Below are 19,157 nucleotides of genomic sequence, written 5' to 3' on the forward strand. Positions count from 1 at the left end.
TTGATTAGCTATGCAATGTTAATCCTTAAAATATCCCTGTGAAGTGCGTGAAGTAGTATCTGTGTTGTATCAGGAACAAATAAGACTTTAGGAAACTAAGGACTTGACATGGATAAGCCAACTAAGATGAGAAATAATGAGTTTCTTGCTTCTGGTCTTGTGCAGCACCTTCCAGGAGACTGAACAGCACCACTGTGAAACTAAATGAAAGCAATCACTGTGGATGTTGTCTACCTAGATTTTAGTAAATCCTTTGACACCATTTCCCACAGCATTCTCCTGGAGAAACTGGCTGCTCATGGCTTGGATGGGCATACGCTTCACTAGGTAAAAAACTGGCTGGATGGCTGAGCCCAAAGACTTGTGGTGAATGGAGTTAAATCCAGTTGGTGGCCGGTCACAAATGGTGTTCACCAGGGCTTAGTACTGGAGCCAGTTCTGTTTAGTATCTTTATCTGGACAAGGGGATCAAATGCACCATCAGTAAGTTTGCAGATGACACCAAGTTAGGTGGGAGTGTTGATCTGCTCGAGGGTGGGAAGGCTTTACAGAGGGATCTGGACAGGCTGGATTGATGGGCTGAGGCCAACTGTATGAGATTCAGCAAGGCCAAATGCCGGGTCCTGCACTTCGGTCACAGCCACCCCATGCAATGCTGCAGGCCTGGGGAAGTGTGGCTGGAAAACTGCTCAGCAGAAAAGGGCCTGGAGGTGTTGGTCAACAGCCAGCTGAGCATGAGCCAGCAGTGTGCCCAGGTGGCCAAGGCAGCCAACGGCATCCTGTCTTGTATCAGGAATAGTGTGGCCAGCAGGAGTAGGGAGGTGATCATGGCCCTGTACTCGGCACTGGTGAGGCCGCACCTGGAGTACTGTGTTCAGTTTTGGGCCCCTCAATACAAGAAGGACACTGAGGTGCTGGAGCATGTCCAGAGAAGGGCAATAGAGCTGGTGAAGGGTCTGAAGAACAAGTCATGTGAGGTGCGGCTGAGGGAACTGGGGTTGTTTAGTCTAGAGAAAAGGAGACTGAATGGAGACCTTATTGCTCTCTACAACTACCTGAAAGGAGGTTGTGGTGAGGTGGTGTAGGTCTCCTCTCCCAGGTAACAAATGATAGTAGAAGAGGAAATCGGCTCAAGTTGTGTCAGGGGAGGTTTAGACTGGATATTAGGAAAAAATTCTTCACAGAAAGGGTTTCAAGCACTGGAACAGGCTGTCCAGGGAAATGGTGGGGTCACCATCCCTGGAGTTGTTTAAAAGACATGTAACAGTGGTGATTAGGGACATGGTTTAGTGGTGGACTTGGCTGCATTACATTAATGGTTGGACTAGATGATCTTAAAGGCCCTTTGCAACCTAAATGATTCTATGACTGTATCCTTCATCACAGGCAAGGTTTACATTAAATTACAGCTAGGCTGGAGATGAGTAGTCAGCAGTCAAGATTAGACCACAGGTCCTTGTTTTCTGTGTATTAGATAATGGCAGTTCATTCTGGCAAGTGTATGAATTTTTGCTCTAAAAATAGTATCTTTCTTGATTTGAACAACTAAAATACTGTTCTAGAAGTTGCATCAAATAATGTTTGATTTTCTTCCCAACACCATTAAATAAAAATTTTTTAGCCTCGCTTGATTTTATGTTGGCTCAGAGCATTTTTAAGAGCTTTTTAAAAATCAGTAGTGTGTTCTAACGCTGTTGAGTGTGTGGATGTGGACTTCTGTAATGTGTATAAATAGCTATATGAAACAAAAAAAAGGAGGCAAGAATAACATGAAAAGTCTTTAAGAAAATGTATGTTGTTGTGTATGTATGCTTTTGTATACATAGCACAGCTACTACTCATTTGGGATGTAATTTCCATATTTCAACTACAAACCATAAACACGAATTATTTTGGCAGTATTTTAGGTCATTTTCCCACATTTTGATCTGCTTTGCATGTGAATTGCAGATAAATGAACTATTTTGCTTACAAACTCTCCTTTTTAACTAATGTCAAATATGATTAACATTTCATTCACTGTTTATATTCACACATTTCATTTGCATATGTTGCTGTTAATGCTGTTTTCTTATATTTGTGTCTAACGAGATGAAATAAAGAAATCAGAGTGGTTAGTTGTGCTGTTACTCATACAGCATCATTTTGTTATTAATTTGTCTAATAATGCTACAAGGACTGGAGACATGAAAAAACATACAGGCAGTGACAAGATTCAAAATTATGAAAAGATGTTCTTGTGTGGCAGCAGCATGGACTGGGTAATTGCCATTATTTAAAAACATCTTCCAAAGATTGCTTTATAAATCTTTACTTCTTTGGTTAGCAGGGCATTGAATTTTGCTTTCATTGGTTCGAACTTCAACAACATATCCGTTGCTTTTACACAATAACTCAGTATCTCGAAATCTATGCAGTCTGCAGCATTTAACAGTTAATTTAGGGTATTTTAAAAAGTAAACATGTTTTTCTGTGTTTCTGTTAATGGGTAATAGAAACCTGAGCAATAACAAGATTACAGATATCGAAGAAGGAGCCTTTGATGGAGCCTCTGGTGTGAATGAACTGTTGCTCACTAGCAACCGCTTGGAAAGTGTTCGACACAAAATGTTCAAAGGACTAGAAAGCCTCAAAACACTGTAAGTATAATTGTTTGGATGTTTTTATTCTTCCTTTGTGCCAGGTATTATTTAAATAAATAGTCTGTCTGTCCTGAACAACTTGATTTTGAAGGATTAGCTATGGAGTCTTCAAGTAAATCTTAGGTTTTGATCATGTTTTACAAAAAGTTATCATGCATTGTATGAATTCATTAATTATTAAATCTGGATATAATGTAGCTGAAATTTTTCGTTGTGGTTACTTGACTACAGAAATTATGAGTCCTCTAAAACGATTAAGCGGTTGAGAATGGGCCGACATCCAACTGCAGAAACGGAAATGGGAATAATCATCTGCTTCAGAGTAACAGATTTTTGCATGGGAATTGCACATTTTACATAATGGGGTCTGATTCAATTCAGCTCAACCATTACTGGGAATTTTGCTAGAGGAAAAAATTATTCTGGTGGATATTGAAATGTGGGAAATAACTCTCTCTTAAGTAATTTTAATGTCATTTCAACAGTGATGGGAGGAGTGAAAGCACTATGACCTGAACACATTTAATTCTTTCCATGAAGGCAGTTTAGCTCTTTCCACTCAAAGAAAAAGCTGTTTATACAATCCACAGCTTCTTGGCCTTCTTCAGAGAGCCTGTCCTGATCAGCAGAGCAAATGGTCTTTGAGGCTTCAGCTGTCCATAGACCTTAAGTATTTTTAATAGATCAGGCCTACTCTTTCTAATTTTGCATTTAAAGCTTCTAAAATTGTTAGAAGCAGCTATTCTTAGACAAGAGCATGGGGGAAAAAATCTTCATTTATTGATGGACAGATAGCAGAACAGCAAACTTCAAAGCTCGTATGTTTTACAGAAATAGGTGTTTACAAAATAGGTGTTTCTTGCTCACTATTGTGAAATTCTTACTAAATCTTAGAGTCATGCTGAGGAGTCAGGGTAGCCTGATTTCATTTAATTGAAATGCTTGAGAATGTAGTGGAAGTGGTTTCTAGAATTTATCCTAAGAAAATTCAGGGTGTCAGGAGGAGGTCAGCTGGTACAACCTTCTGTACCATGTAAACAGCAGTTCTGGAGTCATTAGGCTTGGAGTCATGAAGAGGGGACTGCTGGGTATCTCCGATTTGGCGTATCTCAATCAATTCAATTTATTGTCAATTAACAAACTGGTAACTCCTGATTCTGGTATTGAAGAAAAAGAAACCACAAGTGCTTAGGGGAAACACCCCTTGCCTCTGTGGAACTTGCCTACCAATATTTCTGTTTTCAGTCCCCTCCATGCATGCAGCACTCAGTCCCTGCAGTGAGGGGACAGGCAGCCCAGGGATCGCTGCACTTGTGGTTTTGCTGCCAGTAGGCATCCCTTTGGCTTCACACCTCTCGGCCCTTGCTCGGGCCACCACTTCAGCCCCTGCTCGGGCTGAGCTAAGAAATGCTGATCCTTCCTTTCTCAGGATGCTGAGGAGCAACCGTGTGAGCTGTGTGGGCAACGACAGCTTCACGGGCCTGAGCTCAGTGCGCCTGCTCTCGCTCTATGACAACCAGATCACCACCGTGGCACCCGGCTCATTTGATACGCTGCACTCGCTCTCTACTTTGTAAGTCACGGTCGTGTTTTGCCTTGCCCAAATTTAAACGTGTTATATTTTGGGGACGTTTCTGTTAATGGTTTACTGTATAATTTCACACTGTGAGGTAAAGTTAAGGGAAAAAAGAGTTCATAGAGGGATTTCTGAGAAAGTTTATTTTCTGGACCATCCTGGATGCATGAAGAGTATGTTTTCGTGGTGCCCTTTGATGCATCATTAGACTGGTTTTGAGAAGTGCCTGAGAAGGCAAGAAAAATGTCCGGCTTGCCCCTCTCGCAGAAGCCCACTGATCTGAGCCAGGGTAGAATAACACATTTTGGGTAGGCATAGCATGATCGCAGCTGCTCAAGTCACCATGTTGTCTGTCTTTCTGCACTGTGCCATCCAATTATTATCTTAAATTTCCTCAACCTACTGAGAATCTTAGTTCATACATGTTTTATAATGAAGCTTCAGTCTCATTTTCTATAAAAAGAAGCATCCCTTTTTTCATTTAAATGTGATATAATTTAAGGGAAGGGAAAATGGTGAGCAAAGCTGCCACTGAGTTTACTGAAGAAATGCTTTTTGTAGGTAGCATCATTCAGGAAAGTACTTAATCCCCTTTTTACATAAAAAGTGACACTTCGCACCAAGTGACTAATTTGTGCATATTAAGGATGGCATGTTTATAAATAATGGAATTGTCGATAGGTTTGTGCTGAAGTAAGGAGATGCCAAAAGTACTGAGGCTTCTAGAAGTAAATTCATTTTTATAACTGGCATGTAATCAACTTAGCTGTCACTTCAGATAGGAAACTTATTCTCTGGAGCAAATAAAAGATGGAAATCTTGAGATGACAAATTAATGGAATAGCTGTTGTCAGGTTAAAGCTAATAATGTAAAGTAATCAGCCTTCATCTCTATATGAAATTATTGCATTGTCAGTACAGAGTAGCTGGACAACAAGTCAGGTCTTTGACAGTTTTAAATTATTTCTAAACGAGTTATATCAAGATTTGCCACACAGAGCCTAAATTACAGCATTCACCTATGGTTTGTACATAGTATTGTTTGAAGAATGGTATTTAAGCTTAGCATTTTGAAAATAGAAATAGAACATTTAGGATGAAAAAGTGGTTTCATCTGAAGTAATCTTTCCTGTCATTCTCAGAAACCTCTTGGCCAATCCCTTCAACTGCAACTGCCATCTTGCATGGCTTGGAGACTGGCTAAGGAAGAAACGCATTGTGACAGGGAACCCGCGCTGCCAAAAACCCTACTTCCTTAAAGAGATTCCCATCCAGGATGTGGCAATTCAGGATTTTACATGTGATGATGGTAAGAAAATTAATATTTGAATGTTTTATAATTTCAGGTCTCATACGTATAGCTGCGTGATTCCCATAGATCCCAAAAGTGTCATGCTTTAAATAGCTTCATGTGCACTTCACGCTAAGTTTCTGCATCAGTTTAAAAATCTTCCACCCATTTTTGGATGATCAACAAGCATGCAGCTATTGTATATATGCTTTCCAAAGTTTTTCTTGCCTATGTTCACTACTGTAAACCATAATGTAGACATAATATAAAAATTAAATAAATTGATCAAATGTTGTAGTTCTGATGAGACTATTTTCAAATGCTGATGCTTGAACCAAGAGCTCTTTCAGGTTACTTGATCAAATAACATGCCATTTTGCCTAGTTTGTGACTTCCTGAATGTCAGAATTCCCCTCAACGCTTAAAAAAAGATGGCTGCTGTCTTGCGTCTCTCTCACACATGCTTCCATTTATTGCATTATTAGTTTGTCAGTTTTCAAGGCTGTAACTTCTCTTCAGAGACCCTATTTATTCTTAATAATTTCTTAATTTTGAAAATGAACATGTATTTTGCTTTATTATCTTTCATTTTAAGTTTTGTTCTTTCTTTAATGATCTTTATTTCCATAAGACAGCATTTTTACCTACTAAAACAGCATCATACTAAATAATGCGTCACTTGAAATGTAAATTCTTGGAGCGATAGTTTAGAGACATGATTTAATGTTTTCCCTATCTAGAGACATTTAATGTAGAAATATCATGTTTGCTTATAGGAATTCTAGGTGGGATATTATTGCTAATACTGAAGTGACATTTGTATAGCAAGCTTAGAATCTCTTTGGTTTTATTAACCAGGAAATGATGACAATAGCTGCTCTCCACTGTCCCGCTGTCCGGCAGAATGTACTTGTCTAGACACAGTAGTTCGCTGCAGCAACAAAGGCCTAAAAGCTTTGCCTAAAGGCATTCCAAAAGATGTAACAGAACTGTAAGTGACACACTTTTTTCCCTTTTATGAATATCAATGTCAGATATATATCACCTAGTTCAAGAATGAGGGAAGAAGAAAATGAATTTTATTCCATAGATCAGTTGAAGTTTATTTATATACCGCTTTATAGATATGAAGACTTGCATAGTATCTTGAGAAATTTGAGGTTAAGTTTAAATTACCAATGCTCTGTAAGTCCCAAAACACTCTAAGAACTTTGTTACTGAAAAGCTTTAAAAATATATGTATATAAAATCATAATCACTCTCAGAATTTACATTTCCAACATTAAACCATCATATAACTGACCATGGATATCATGTTACAATGGGTTAAATTATGGGCAAGAGTGAATCTGATCAATCTGTGGTCACTGTTAAGGAAGGAAGGAAGACATGCAATTACATGAATAAGCAAAAAAAAACCAATCTATTAATGTGTGTGCTTATTTTCATAATAAACATGTTTTTGTGATATTTCAGGAAGACTGGTTTAATAGAAAGTGTTACTTTTCATATAGGCAGTCTTGTACAATCTGCTATATTGTATTAATCTCTTGATACATTTTTGTATGAGAGAAATGGTTAAGATTGCATTTTATGAAAAGATATAATTTGAATATGCAGATGGACAGTAACATTGATACAAAAAAGAACTTGCTATCTCACGTAATGTTTAAAGATAATAACTGAATAAGCTACTCATAAGACTAGATGCATCAATTTACAATTACTGTGAAGGGGAAAATATAAACCTAAAAATTATGTTATTAATCTGTTTTGAATCTTGATCAGAGAAGTCATGAGGTTTTGTGTTTTGGTTTGGCCTGGATAAATGCCAGGTGCCTACCAAAACCACTCTATCGCTCCCCCTCCTCAGCTGGACAGGGGAGAGGAAATATGATGAAAGGCTTGAGGGTCGAGATAAGGACAGGGAAAGATCACTCACCAATTACCGTCATGGACAAAACAGACTGAACCTGGGGAGAAAAGGGAGTTTAATTTCTCACCAATCAAATCAGAGTAGGATAGTGAGAAATAAATCCAGATCTTAAAACACCTTCCCTCCATCCCTCCCTTCTTCCCGGGCTCAGCTTCAATTCCATTTCTCTCCCTCCTCCCCTCAGGTGGCACGGGGGGATGGGGAATGGGGGTTGCGGTCAGTTCATCACACGTTGTCGCTGCCGATCCTTGTCCCTCAGGGGGAAGACTCCTCACACTCTTCCCCTGCTCCAGCATGAAGGTTCCTCTCACAGGAGACAGTTCTCCACAAACTTCTCCAATGTGAGTCCTTCCCAGGGGCTGCAGCTCTTCACGAACTGCCCCAGCGTGGGTCATTCCCACAGGGTGCAGTCCTTCAGGAACAGGCTGCTCCAGCGTGGGTCCCTTCCATGGGGTCACAAGCCCTGCCAGCAAACCTGCTCTGGCGTGGGCTCCTCTCTTCATGGGTCCGCAGGTCCTGGCAGGAGCCTGCTCCAGTGCGGGCTCCCCACGGGGTCACAGCTTCCTTCAGGCATCCACCTGCTCTGGTGTGGGGTCCCTTCCATGGGCTACAGGTGGATATCTGCTCCACCGTGGACCTCCATGGACTGCAGGGGGACAACCTTCCTCACCATGGTCTTCATCACGAGTTGCAAGGGAAGGCTCTCTGCTCCGACATTTCGGGCACCTCCTCCCCCCCTCCGTCTTCACTGCCCTTGATGTCTGCAGAGTTGTTTCTCTCACATCGTCTCACTCTTCTCTCCAACTGCTGTCTCACCGCAGTTGTTTTTTCTTCCCATTCTTAAATAAGTTATCACAGAGGTGCTGCCACCGTTGCTGATTGGCTTGGCCTTCACCAGCGATGGGTCCGTCTTAGAGCCAGCTAGTGCTGGCTTTAGCAGACATGGGGGAAGCTTCTTGCAGCTTCTCACAGAAGCTACCCCTATAGCCCCCCTCAGTACCAAAACCTTGCCACGCAAACTCATAACAGGTTGGAAGAAATAGATACAAATTATTGACAAGAAAAAAACCTTTTGGCAAGTATTTAATATGACTAATGTTCTGTGATGACTGATTAATGTAGTATTTTTTCAGAAGACGCCATAACTGTGTATCTTAAGTCACTAAAAGAGTTTTGCTGTTTTACCATTTGGTATTACACAGCAGATTGTGAAATGTCCACCACTAGTTTGGTGCTTAGTAGCATCCAAAAGGCTGTAGTCATTAAAGAAGACAAATTATTTAAGAACTCAAATTACCATACAGTTATATAAACCTATAACTTCATTAAGTTTTTGTGGTGTTGTTTTTTCTTGAATAGAAGATGTCTTAATTAAATATAGTCTGGCCTAATAAATACAATTTGACAATATAAGAGCATCAATGCAATGTAAAATTAAGCAGCTAAAGAGAGATACTTTTGGAATTGCAAGTGGAACCCTGACTGTGACTGAAAACTCATTTGTGTACAATTTTGTATGCTTTAATTAGTGTCTAAGCATGCAATTTAGCATATTTTTCAAAAGGATAATGGAGGTGGTTCCTGTTAGCAGTTGCATACTGATTGATTCTTCTTGTTCATTGGCATGCGTAACCCTTCCAAGATGTACTCTTCATGTGTTTTATAAAATATCTTAATAGCTGCTGTATTTGAAGAAGGAGGAATTTTTATCAGCCAAGTAGATACTTGTAGTACTTCAGTTCTAATGAAGCTAGAGCAATACATCCTAATTTATCTGTCGATAAAAGAATCTTCTCAGAATGCTTACTCCTTCAAAAAGTTTAAATGTTGTTGGTTTCTTTTTTAATAATTAAGTATATGGGCCGATGCTCCATTCACCACCATTTATATAGAGCCATTAACATAAACTTGTTGAGACACATATTTTGGATTTGGCAAGCATCCCTAAGGAAGGTATGCTCCAAGGGGGAGTAGGGGAGGAGGAATTCTCTATCAGAGGCTGCTCGTAACTCGAGCATGTTCCAAGTATTTGGATGGCTAAAATATCTGCTTTGTATAGGGATAATGAGGGTGTAGTTTTTACTTGGGTTCCAGGAGACACAAGTAATACCACTGTAATACCACCATCAGCAAGTCATTTGCCCCAGTTGAGAAACTCAAGATCTTTAATCTTCCTGCCACTGCCTGCTCCATTTCAGAGAATCAGGTAAATTCAGCACTTCTTACCAACTCCAAACTACTTGCCCTGGTTACGGACAGAGCCCATCCACTTGCACTTTGTAATGACTGGCTGCACACTGGAAGCTTTTTAGGCAAGGCTTGTTACCTTCCTTTGCCTGTAACAGGTGCCGACACATTTTGATGGCTCTGCACCTCTTAACTCTAAGGATGAACAAGTCTGTTATTGAGAATTATGAGCATGGAAGAAGAGCAAGCAATATAATACAGAAGCTGTAAACCTACAAAGAGAGGAGAAAAACCATCTAACTTTTCTAGTGAAGGGTAATTGATTACTGTCTTTAGTCCCCAACATGCTCCCTAGGAACAGGCTTGCAGTGTGTCATGTCTGATATATCATGAACTATATAGGGAGAAATTAAGGAAGGCGACCTGAACTGCAGGCATGACAAATGAGTTTGCTGTTAGAGCTGGGACCAGCCCTTGCAGCTTCTACTGTAAAGGACTACCTCTGCAATGTCAGGGTTTATTTCTATTTAGGATAGGTCAAAATCCACAGTTAATGTGACTTGCAGAAGTCAGATTTACTTTTCATCTGTAGGGATGTGTGTGTGAAATGGAGATGATAAAGACCTCATTTTGTAAAGTCTTTAAGAAAGAATAGAAAGTACTGGGTAAGAGTTTGTTGTTATCACTGTTACTTCATAATATTCGTAATATCTGATACAATAGCATTTGGATCTTAGGCTACAGGTCCTCAGCTGTGTCTCTGTAAACCAAAATCTATAAGCAAGGTTTCTTATAAAACGAAATACTGTGTATTCCTTTATTATTAACTTCACTCTGGGATTCTAAGATTAGTGGATGAAGATGTTACTGTTTTAATGATACAAAGAAAATGCTCTATGTTTTATTTTTCTGTTTTAGTTATTTGGATGGAAATCAGTTTACCCTTGTTCCAAAAGAGCTTTCCAACTACAAGCATTTAACTCTGATGTAAGTAGTTTTAGAGCAACATTCTCTACTGCAATGAAAAGAAACAAAACAAAAAACCCTCCTCCATTATACCTAAGTTTAGTTTTAAGAAAAAAAACATAAAATATGTCATATCTTTTAGCAATTATAGTACCTAACCCCATTTTATAATAGAGGATATTTTATTCTACTTATCACATCCTACATATCGTAGACTTTGTCATGTTTTATAAACAGGGGTATTTCAATCCAGTGATTACATCACAAAGTAAATAAATAGAAATTATAGTTAACCTGAAAAGAGACGTAAGATCTTACAAAATGCATTAGGATAATACAGCGTTTTCTTACACAGCTGCATAAAGGCAGTTGAATTATTTCATTTACAAAAGAAACATTCTGTGGTACGCTTCACTCCGTGGTATGCTTCACATAGGAATAGCACATGCAGCTGTTGTAACACTTCAATGTAACCCCTTCTGTTTCTCCCACAATACATGGTTTAATGACTCAAGAAGAGAGCTTGTCTAGAATGCCTTACTCCCAACTCTTTTGCTGACTCGCTCTGTGATTTGAGGCAAATCACTAGCTGCTCTAAAACTTATTACCTCTACTACATGAATGATTTGAGTATGACTTCTGTACCTTGTAAGAGTACAGTGAGAGAAATAGGAAGACTGGCAATGTAAATGGCTGTAATTCCATAGCCTTTGTTAGGACTATAAAAATTTATACCAGCTGAGGTTGAACTGTGTAACATTCTGAAAGCAGTTTGTGGTTTCATTATAATCAGAATAAAAAGTGGAGGGGAGTAACAAAATCCCTTGAATTTCTTTCTGACTGGTTTAGAGCTTTGCTGAAAAAATTGAAAGTGATTTGGCATTCAAAAACAAGAATTTAATTTCCTTTATTTATCTCACACTAGACAAAAGTGGTCGTGGTCACAAATTTAGAAAACACATGTTCCCAAAACTTTTTGTATTTTGCAGCTAACATCCAGAAAAATCCCTTGCATTATTCTCAAATGTATACAGCATAGAGCCTATAGGAAATCTTTGTGGATTGTTTAGGGAAATTATACAAGATCTAACTTGCAGCACATGGAAAATATAAACTTTGGAACCTCGGTACAAGAAGCAAGCATATAGATTGGACTGTGTGCAGTAACAGTATCAGTGGAGACTGGATATATGTCTAGAGATGAGGTTAATTAGAGGCATAGTGACAAGCTTCCATCACAGAGGTTAGGTACTCATGGTCTGTTTTTGACCAACGCAGCCAGAAATCATGTAACTTTACCTCTTAATCAGAAAATGATTTAGCGATTTAGCAGACAAATGTAATACAATAAATTATAGATGAGCAGTAAATAAAATGAAAATAAGATGAGTATTAACAGTCTTTATTTATCAGACCTGTGGGGCACATCATTGTGATCTCTTCTGTATGTATCCCTATACTGCTGTTACGAAGTTGAGAACGTTCCTCAGCTGTGTTTGATAAACCAAAACACTATGCATAGTTCTGTGGCGAAACAAGGAATTACATACAAGTCTCCTGAGTTCCAGATTAACAAGGAAATTTGTTTATTTCCAACTTTTTCTTTCTCTGTTGAATAGATTGTTCTGTTATACTTGCCTAATATGTTTATTATTATGAGTCAGTTGTCTTGCGTGCTTTCATGACAATTCAGACAGAGAAATATGTATATTGCATAGCTATTCAACAGTACTCTTAAGTTAAAATATCAAGGTCCCCTCTGAAACAAATGCTGTAGTTCACCACAAAATACAGTAAACAATAGTGGTACAGTCAACATAAAATGAAAACTAAAGCACAATATGAGAATAAAAAACAAGCAGTATTCACATTTAATACAGCTTCTTCAAAGCTTCTTTGAAGCTACCATCTTTGAAACTACCAGCATACCACTCCAACTTCCATCATACTTATGCTTAAGATTTTATTAATTAGAATACTGAACAACAAGAAGAAAGATGTTAAGGCTTTCTCTATAAATCTTAGATAGTATTCTTTATAACAGTAGCTCTAGGCTTTGATGTCTTCAGTGTGCAAGTGTTAAGTAGAGTATTAGGTGATATTTACTCATGTGTCATTAGGGACATTACTAGAATGATTTCTACTTTAAAACATCACTTTCATTTCTGTCCTTGGGTTCATGTAGGATTGCATTATTAACTCAGTAGCATGATGGACATTGCTGTTGTACAAGAATGCACTGCGCTGCTTTTTCATCTGTGTTGAAATGAAGATGCTTTTTGTTGATCAAGCTAAACGCTTGCTGTGCTTGTATATGGCATGTGAAAATAAAAATATCTGCTGCTTTAAATATTGATACCAATGATGATACTACTTCTACTAATAAAAATAATGTGTCTGTCAGTTTAACTTGCAGTGTTTTGAGACTGTGGCAGTCATTTTAAGGTCTGAATTTCTGAATTTATTTTTTATAGAGATTTAAGTAACAACAGAATCAGCACTCTTTCTAATCAGAGCTTCAGCAACATGACTCAGCTGCTCACCTTGTAAGTTTAAACATGCAACAGTGACTCTTTGGAAGCATTGCAGTGGGTTTTTTTGTTGTGGAAAGAAAGGGCGTTTAGCTGATATTAAAGCTTGCTTGTTGTGGAGGCTGTAAAATAACTTGTTTCCTAGCTAGCTATGTGTGCAAACGCTGGTTTGGTCATACTCTGCATTGTTTACTGAATGGCTAATATACTTGCTGACAGTATCTTATATATTTTCAGAATTCTTAGTTACAACCGCCTGAGGTGTATCCCTGCACGGACTTTTGATGGGTTGAAATCACTTAGGTTGTTGTAAGTATTGTTTTTTAACCATTGCTATTTTCCAGAATGTTTATTTGTGTACAGCAGATAGCAAATCCGTAGGAAGTTACTAGATTTTAAAACATATCAAGTATTTGAGAAGTGATTATTAAAAATGTAAGTGGCTTCATTCTGGGGAAGTACACTCTCAAAATGCTGCACAAGAAGTTATATGACCCTGGACAACATTGTATATACAGATACACACGTTTTTATTTTCTGCTTTTTAATCTTGGCTGTATTTCTCTTTTTGTGTTATATTCTTCCTTGTTACAAGCATTAAAGTCTGACAAAAATGCCATATGCATAAATTCCTCAATATACATGAGGGCGTTTTGCAGTTGAATTTTGAGTATTTTTATTCCACCAACAAATTTTTTTCTTTGATGTTTCATTTAATATGGGAATATTTCCAAAACCATTGCATCATCGTTAACTATTGAAAATCAATAACATTACCTTTTGATTCCAAGAAAAGTTTCTATTTTAAAACACGGCTGAAAGGGCACAAAAGGGACAAAGGAAAATAAAGAATAATCAGTCTTGTTTACATTTTCAGTTTGCCAGTTAGAGAAAAAAAAAAAAAAACAAAACTGCAAAAATTCTTTTTCAGAATTCCCCAGCAGAACATGTAATTTTTGCCTCCATTTGGGTAGTTTGTAACCATTTAATAGCTTAGTTGGATTAAATGTCTCAAGCATGGCATAATTTAAGTGTGCTCACATAACGTCACTTATTTTATATAAATATGCATAATCTCAAGAACCATAATTCTATATGTGTTAGATATACATGCAACTGAATAAATTTACAGAAAAGAAAAGATACTTTTGTGCAGATTTGCTACAGGAGAGATAACACTATCCAGGTATTGATGCTTAATAAGGTCTTTAGTACTTTCACTTTACTATCAAGTTAGGGCAACAATGCCTGTATTTTCTATGAATCCATGAAAGATTAAAAAAACATATGAACATAATTAATGGGAATTTCAAAGAACTACTGTTAAAGTCAGAAATAATATCTCTTCTGCTATTCCTAAATCCAGTCAGTACTTTGAAGAAGTGTGCCTACATTTGCCAACCTTTATTCTTTAAATTTAAAAAGACTCATATTATTAACATTTCTTAAGGAAATTCAGGATGAAAAGAAATAAAGTGACAAGTACGCTGCCAGTTAGAGCTTAAAAAACACCCAAACAGCTGGAAACACTGAGGAACTGCAAGAAGAAAAACGTGAAAAGCTGAAAACTGTTTACCAAAGATGAAATTTGCAAAGTTAACCTGCTGATTTTAATGCATTTATATTATTCTGCTTATTTTCTTTTTAAGATCTTTACATGGAAATGATATTTCTGTTGTTCCTGAAGGAGCTTTTAATGATCTTTCAGCATTATCACACCTGTGAGTATTCAGATGGTAACTGTATTTTTTATGTTACGTTACATTTTGCTAATTACACATAGTTGAACAAAGAAAACATGCAAAGTCCTGCTCTTGAACAAGCTTATGCATCAGTACAGGCTGGGGACTGGCCAGAGGGCTAGCAGCTCAGCAGAGGCGTCCTGGGCCTCCTGCTGGGCAGCAAATTGGATGCATCTGCCACAGGCCCTTAACGCAATGAAGGGTAAAGATGCTCTCAGCTGAATGAGAAAGTGAGCAGCCAGGTGACTGTGGATAGTGATCCATCCCTTCTGCTTGGCCCTTTTAAGGTGACATCTGGAATACGTGTTCTGTTTCTCCAGTACAAAGCAGATGTGTATGAACCAGAGGAAATCCAGGATAGGGGCAAGCAATGTGGGGAGGTGGCTGCTGGATCGTATAAGCTGTGAGGAGAGGCTGAATGAACCAAGCTTATTTAGCCTGGAGAAGGAGATGCCAAGGAGGGCCCTAATAGTCTTTAAATCTCTAAGGGGATTACAACAATGATGGAGACAGATTTTTCTGAGAGGTGCACAGTGAAGAATAAGAGTCAACAGTCACAAGCTTCAACAAGGGAAGTTTGACTGAATATAATGAAAAAATTTTCACTGTGAGGGTGGTTCAGCTTTGGATCAGGTTGCCCAAAGAAGCAGAAGAATCTCCATCCCTGGAGATTTTCAGAGCTCAACTGGACACAGCCCAGAGCAACCCTGCTCTGACTTTGAAGCGAGACCTGCTTTGTGCAGGAGGTGAGACCAGATGACCTCCAGAGTGCCCTGAATTAGTCTATGATTCTGTGTCAGTGTCTGCTAAGTTGATATTAAATACATATCATCTGATTTCAGAACATCATTTGAGGCAATGCTTTTCCTATTTTTAATTTTCAATGGGAATCTCGATTAGAACAAGTTACCTATCTGTAAACCTCATGATGTTTATGGATAGTTATTAAATCTTTGCTTGTAATTGAGGAGTAAGTTGACTAGTGCCTTTTGATGTATCTGGCTTTTATGTTTCTGAACAGCTGCAGTTGTTACAAACTTAATTATCTGCTTCTAGTTCAGTATTGGACATTTACATTTGTTTTGCCATTTTGCAGAAATTTGATTGTACTGGTTAAGCTTTAAGTCATTGATAATTCATTCAAATGCTGCTATTAAACTAGTTTGCATGAAATATTAGTAAAACTTACATGGATTTGATTGTTGTTGCTGTTATTTTTTTCTTAATGACTACTGGTTATCCTTGCTAACATCATGATCTCAGTTCAGTCTGGCATTCACTCTTGCAAATATGGAGTGGACAAATTCTAGGTGTTTCTCCTTGCATGGGAAGTTCCCTTTCACTAGGTCTGATTTTTGTTACTGCTCTGACTTAAGTGTGACTGAACAAGTATATATATTTTCTTGTGTTCATCTGGAAGTATGTAGCAATAATTAAGAGGGGGCTTTGTGCTCAATGTAGCAGAAAAGACTGTTTCAGCAGTGGTAGTTTCTACCACCTTTGCTTGCCAAAGGCTTTCTTCTACCTCTAGAAGACCCAGCAATCCAAAGTTGTGGAGCAATCTGAAAAAAAGTACTCAAACATGTAGACATGGAGAATGTTCTAATACTGCCACTTGATAGTGTGTGCACATGTCAAGATTAGCTGTTGAAAGTTCTGTGATTATTGTATTTCTTGAAAAGAATATGAATACATCTTTATAGAATAGCACAATGCTTCTGTCCTCCAAATTAACTACACAACATATCATTGTTCTTAGAGTTTTAAGAGTATTTATAGTTTCTAGCAGAGAAAAGAGACACTTAAAAAAACCTTTAAAGAAATTAATTCTGAATATCTCTAGTTAAATTATTTTTAATTGAAAAAAACCAAATTTATTTCAAGAAATTTATTTCCTTTCATAACGAGGCAATTCTTTTGTAACTGCCACAAAGCTACGATAATGTAGTTTATTTACTTATGCAGTAGAGACCTCTTACAGAATTCTGCACATAGCTGTGAGTTCAGTGGGAGAGCTCCAAAGAGGAAATAATTAAATCAAATTTGGAAGTTTAGAAACATGGTTTGTACCAGCCTGGGAGCCATAAACTGAAAAGGAAAAATATCAGGGTGGAACCCTGTGGGGTTGCCTTGGCTGCTTCAGAAGAAATACTTTATTCTTGCTAGCTTAATTTCCCGGTATCAGTTTCATTCTGCTGATGCAGGTGATCTGGCCATTACAAACCAACAGTGAAACAGAGTTAGTATTAGCTCTCCAAAGTTCACACATAATGCAGCTAAGAACAGCTAATTTTCTGGACCAAGTTTACTGCTAAAACTATCACTTCTTGATTTAGAACCCAAATCCAGACCCTTCATGCTCTTACAGTCAATTTGGTGGAGGATGGGCAGGTTTGTCATTTAAAGGGCTTTTTTGCCGACCTGTTTTCTGGCTTCTCTTTTTAAAATCAACCATTTAAAACTTGACTCTTTTTGTTTGTCTGTTTTCCATAGGGCTATTGGAGCAAATCCTCTTTATTGTGATTGTAACATGCAGTGGCTATCTGACTGGGTAAAATCAGAATACAAAGAACCTGGTATTGCACGTTGTGCTGGTCCTGGAGAAATGGCAGATAAACTTCTTCTCACAACTCCTTCTAAAAAATTTACTTGCCAAGGTACTGTTGTTTTTTTCTCTTTGAAGTATGAATTTTGAATTTTTACACATAGTTGAGCTGTAAAGTAAGAGTCCTGTGTCTCTAAATACATTTGTTATAGCATCTCCACTGAGCCTTGTCATCATTCCTCCTCATACTTATGGACATAGCCATTGGTTCCGTTCAGGAACTGTATTTATTTTAAAAACTTCAATACCTATCTCTTTTCTAACGGATGGAGAAAAAAAGCCCTTGGACTTGTAGTACAGTATTCCTCAGAACATGGATGTGCATAGGTACTTCCTACTGTCTCAGTCATGAACTAGAGTTTAAACATCTACACTTGCCTTAGCCAAAGGATGTCCTTTTCCTTCAGACTGTTTATAGTAAAAACTGTAAATACATCCATAATTCTTGTAGTCTGCAATTAATTGCATCAATATGTCTAAAATACTTCCTCTGATATTTCAGAAGAAAGCATAAAAAGACAAGAAAACAAAAAAAAGCCCTGTAGATAAAGGGATGTGATTACTTCTATAGAGTTCTAGTTCTAAAATGTTGTTATATGGGGAGGTTTCTGAGGATTTGGACTGAGAGTATTTATGTCCATGTTGGTACCAATGTTGCTGGCATTTATATCACAACTTATATTATTGTGTGTTAATTCCTAGATTCTTTTTCTGAACCTTACTATTTTTTGGTTAGACAAGTACCTTTATTAATCACATGGAGAGAGAACTTGGTTTGGTTTACTGTTTAATCTTCCTCTATTCCATCCATTTCTCCCTTCTTAAATATTTTGAAAACATGGAAAACTTCTGCTGTAGCTTCATTTTTCATGTTCCTGATTTAGAAACATCAAAATCCCCAACTGTGGGGGGAAAAAAATTGTGTTTACTTATAATTGTAAGCTGTTACTAATCTTACAGTTATTTCTGAGCCCTCAGATAAATATGATCTTAAGTCTTATAGAAATAACTTACTCTTAAAGTCTAGGTAATCTTCAAGCTATTTTGGTTTATTCATCTGTTAATATATCTTCAAAGGTGAGCTTAATCCCTTTGTAATTTCTTCCTTAAAAAAGCAATGGGACTTTGTCAGAGTTTGTCTCCTCTTTACTGCATGTTCATCCTATTTAGTCTTCTCTCTTTAGGCTTTCTATCAAAAAACTTTTTTGCAGACAAAACCACTAGAACTCATTTTGTTGCTTATGATGCCAATGAATTGTGTCTCACTCCAAATCCTTCTTGCAATTTTTCAACAGTACATCTCTGATGTCATGCTACTGTTCATTGCATATGACGCTCATCTGTTGCAAAGTCTCTTAGTCTGATTTTAGATAGGACATTTGCTGGCCAATCTGGTCGTTTTCTCTACAAGCATCCGCTGAACATTGTTGCAGATATGGTCTTATTACACACTGGTTTAGGGATATAAGTGAAAGAATATTCGCATGGACATGAAGGACCTGTGTGATTATCTTCTAGCTCTGTCAGCGTTAAAAACTGTATCACCCCTGCCTACAGTCATTGTTATGTTTCTATCAGACAATCCAGAAAGTATATTTTACTCCCTCTTGCCCACCAGGAAATATCCTTTATAGTATTATGCAGGGTAAGAACTGCATTTGTTTCACTTCCAAGAGTGGAG

At 37.8% G+C, this 19,157-nt stretch overlaps 1 protein-coding gene across 11 annotated transcripts in view; it reads left to right on the forward strand.

Annotated features, from left to right (window-relative positions):
* Positions 1-19,157, forward strand: part of SLIT2 (slit guidance ligand 2) — a 271,791-nt gene that overhangs the window by 211,213 nt on the left and 41,421 nt on the right. For all 11 annotated transcript variants that reach the window (XM_075420615.1, XM_075420617.1, XM_075420616.1 and 8 more), the window contains 9 exons: positions 2,496-2,639; positions 4,072-4,215; positions 5,361-5,527; positions 6,368-6,500; positions 10,551-10,619; positions 13,073-13,144; positions 13,367-13,438; positions 14,779-14,850; positions 17,365-17,528. In XM_075420615.1, coding sequence (XP_075276730.1) covers positions 2,496-2,639; positions 4,072-4,215; positions 5,361-5,527; positions 6,368-6,500; positions 10,551-10,619; positions 13,073-13,144; positions 13,367-13,438; positions 14,779-14,850; positions 17,365-17,528 — 1,037 coding nt within the window. The remainder of the gene's footprint in view (positions 1-2,495; positions 2,640-4,071; positions 4,216-5,360; positions 5,528-6,367; positions 6,501-10,550; positions 10,620-13,072; positions 13,145-13,366; positions 13,439-14,778; positions 14,851-17,364; positions 17,529-19,157) is intronic.

Source organism: Opisthocomus hoazin, chromosome 5, assembly GCF_030867145.1.
Source record: "Opisthocomus hoazin isolate bOpiHoa1 chromosome 5, bOpiHoa1.hap1, whole genome shotgun sequence".
In the NCBI taxonomy this organism is placed as follows: domain Eukaryota; kingdom Metazoa; phylum Chordata; class Aves; order Opisthocomiformes; family Opisthocomidae; genus Opisthocomus; species Opisthocomus hoazin.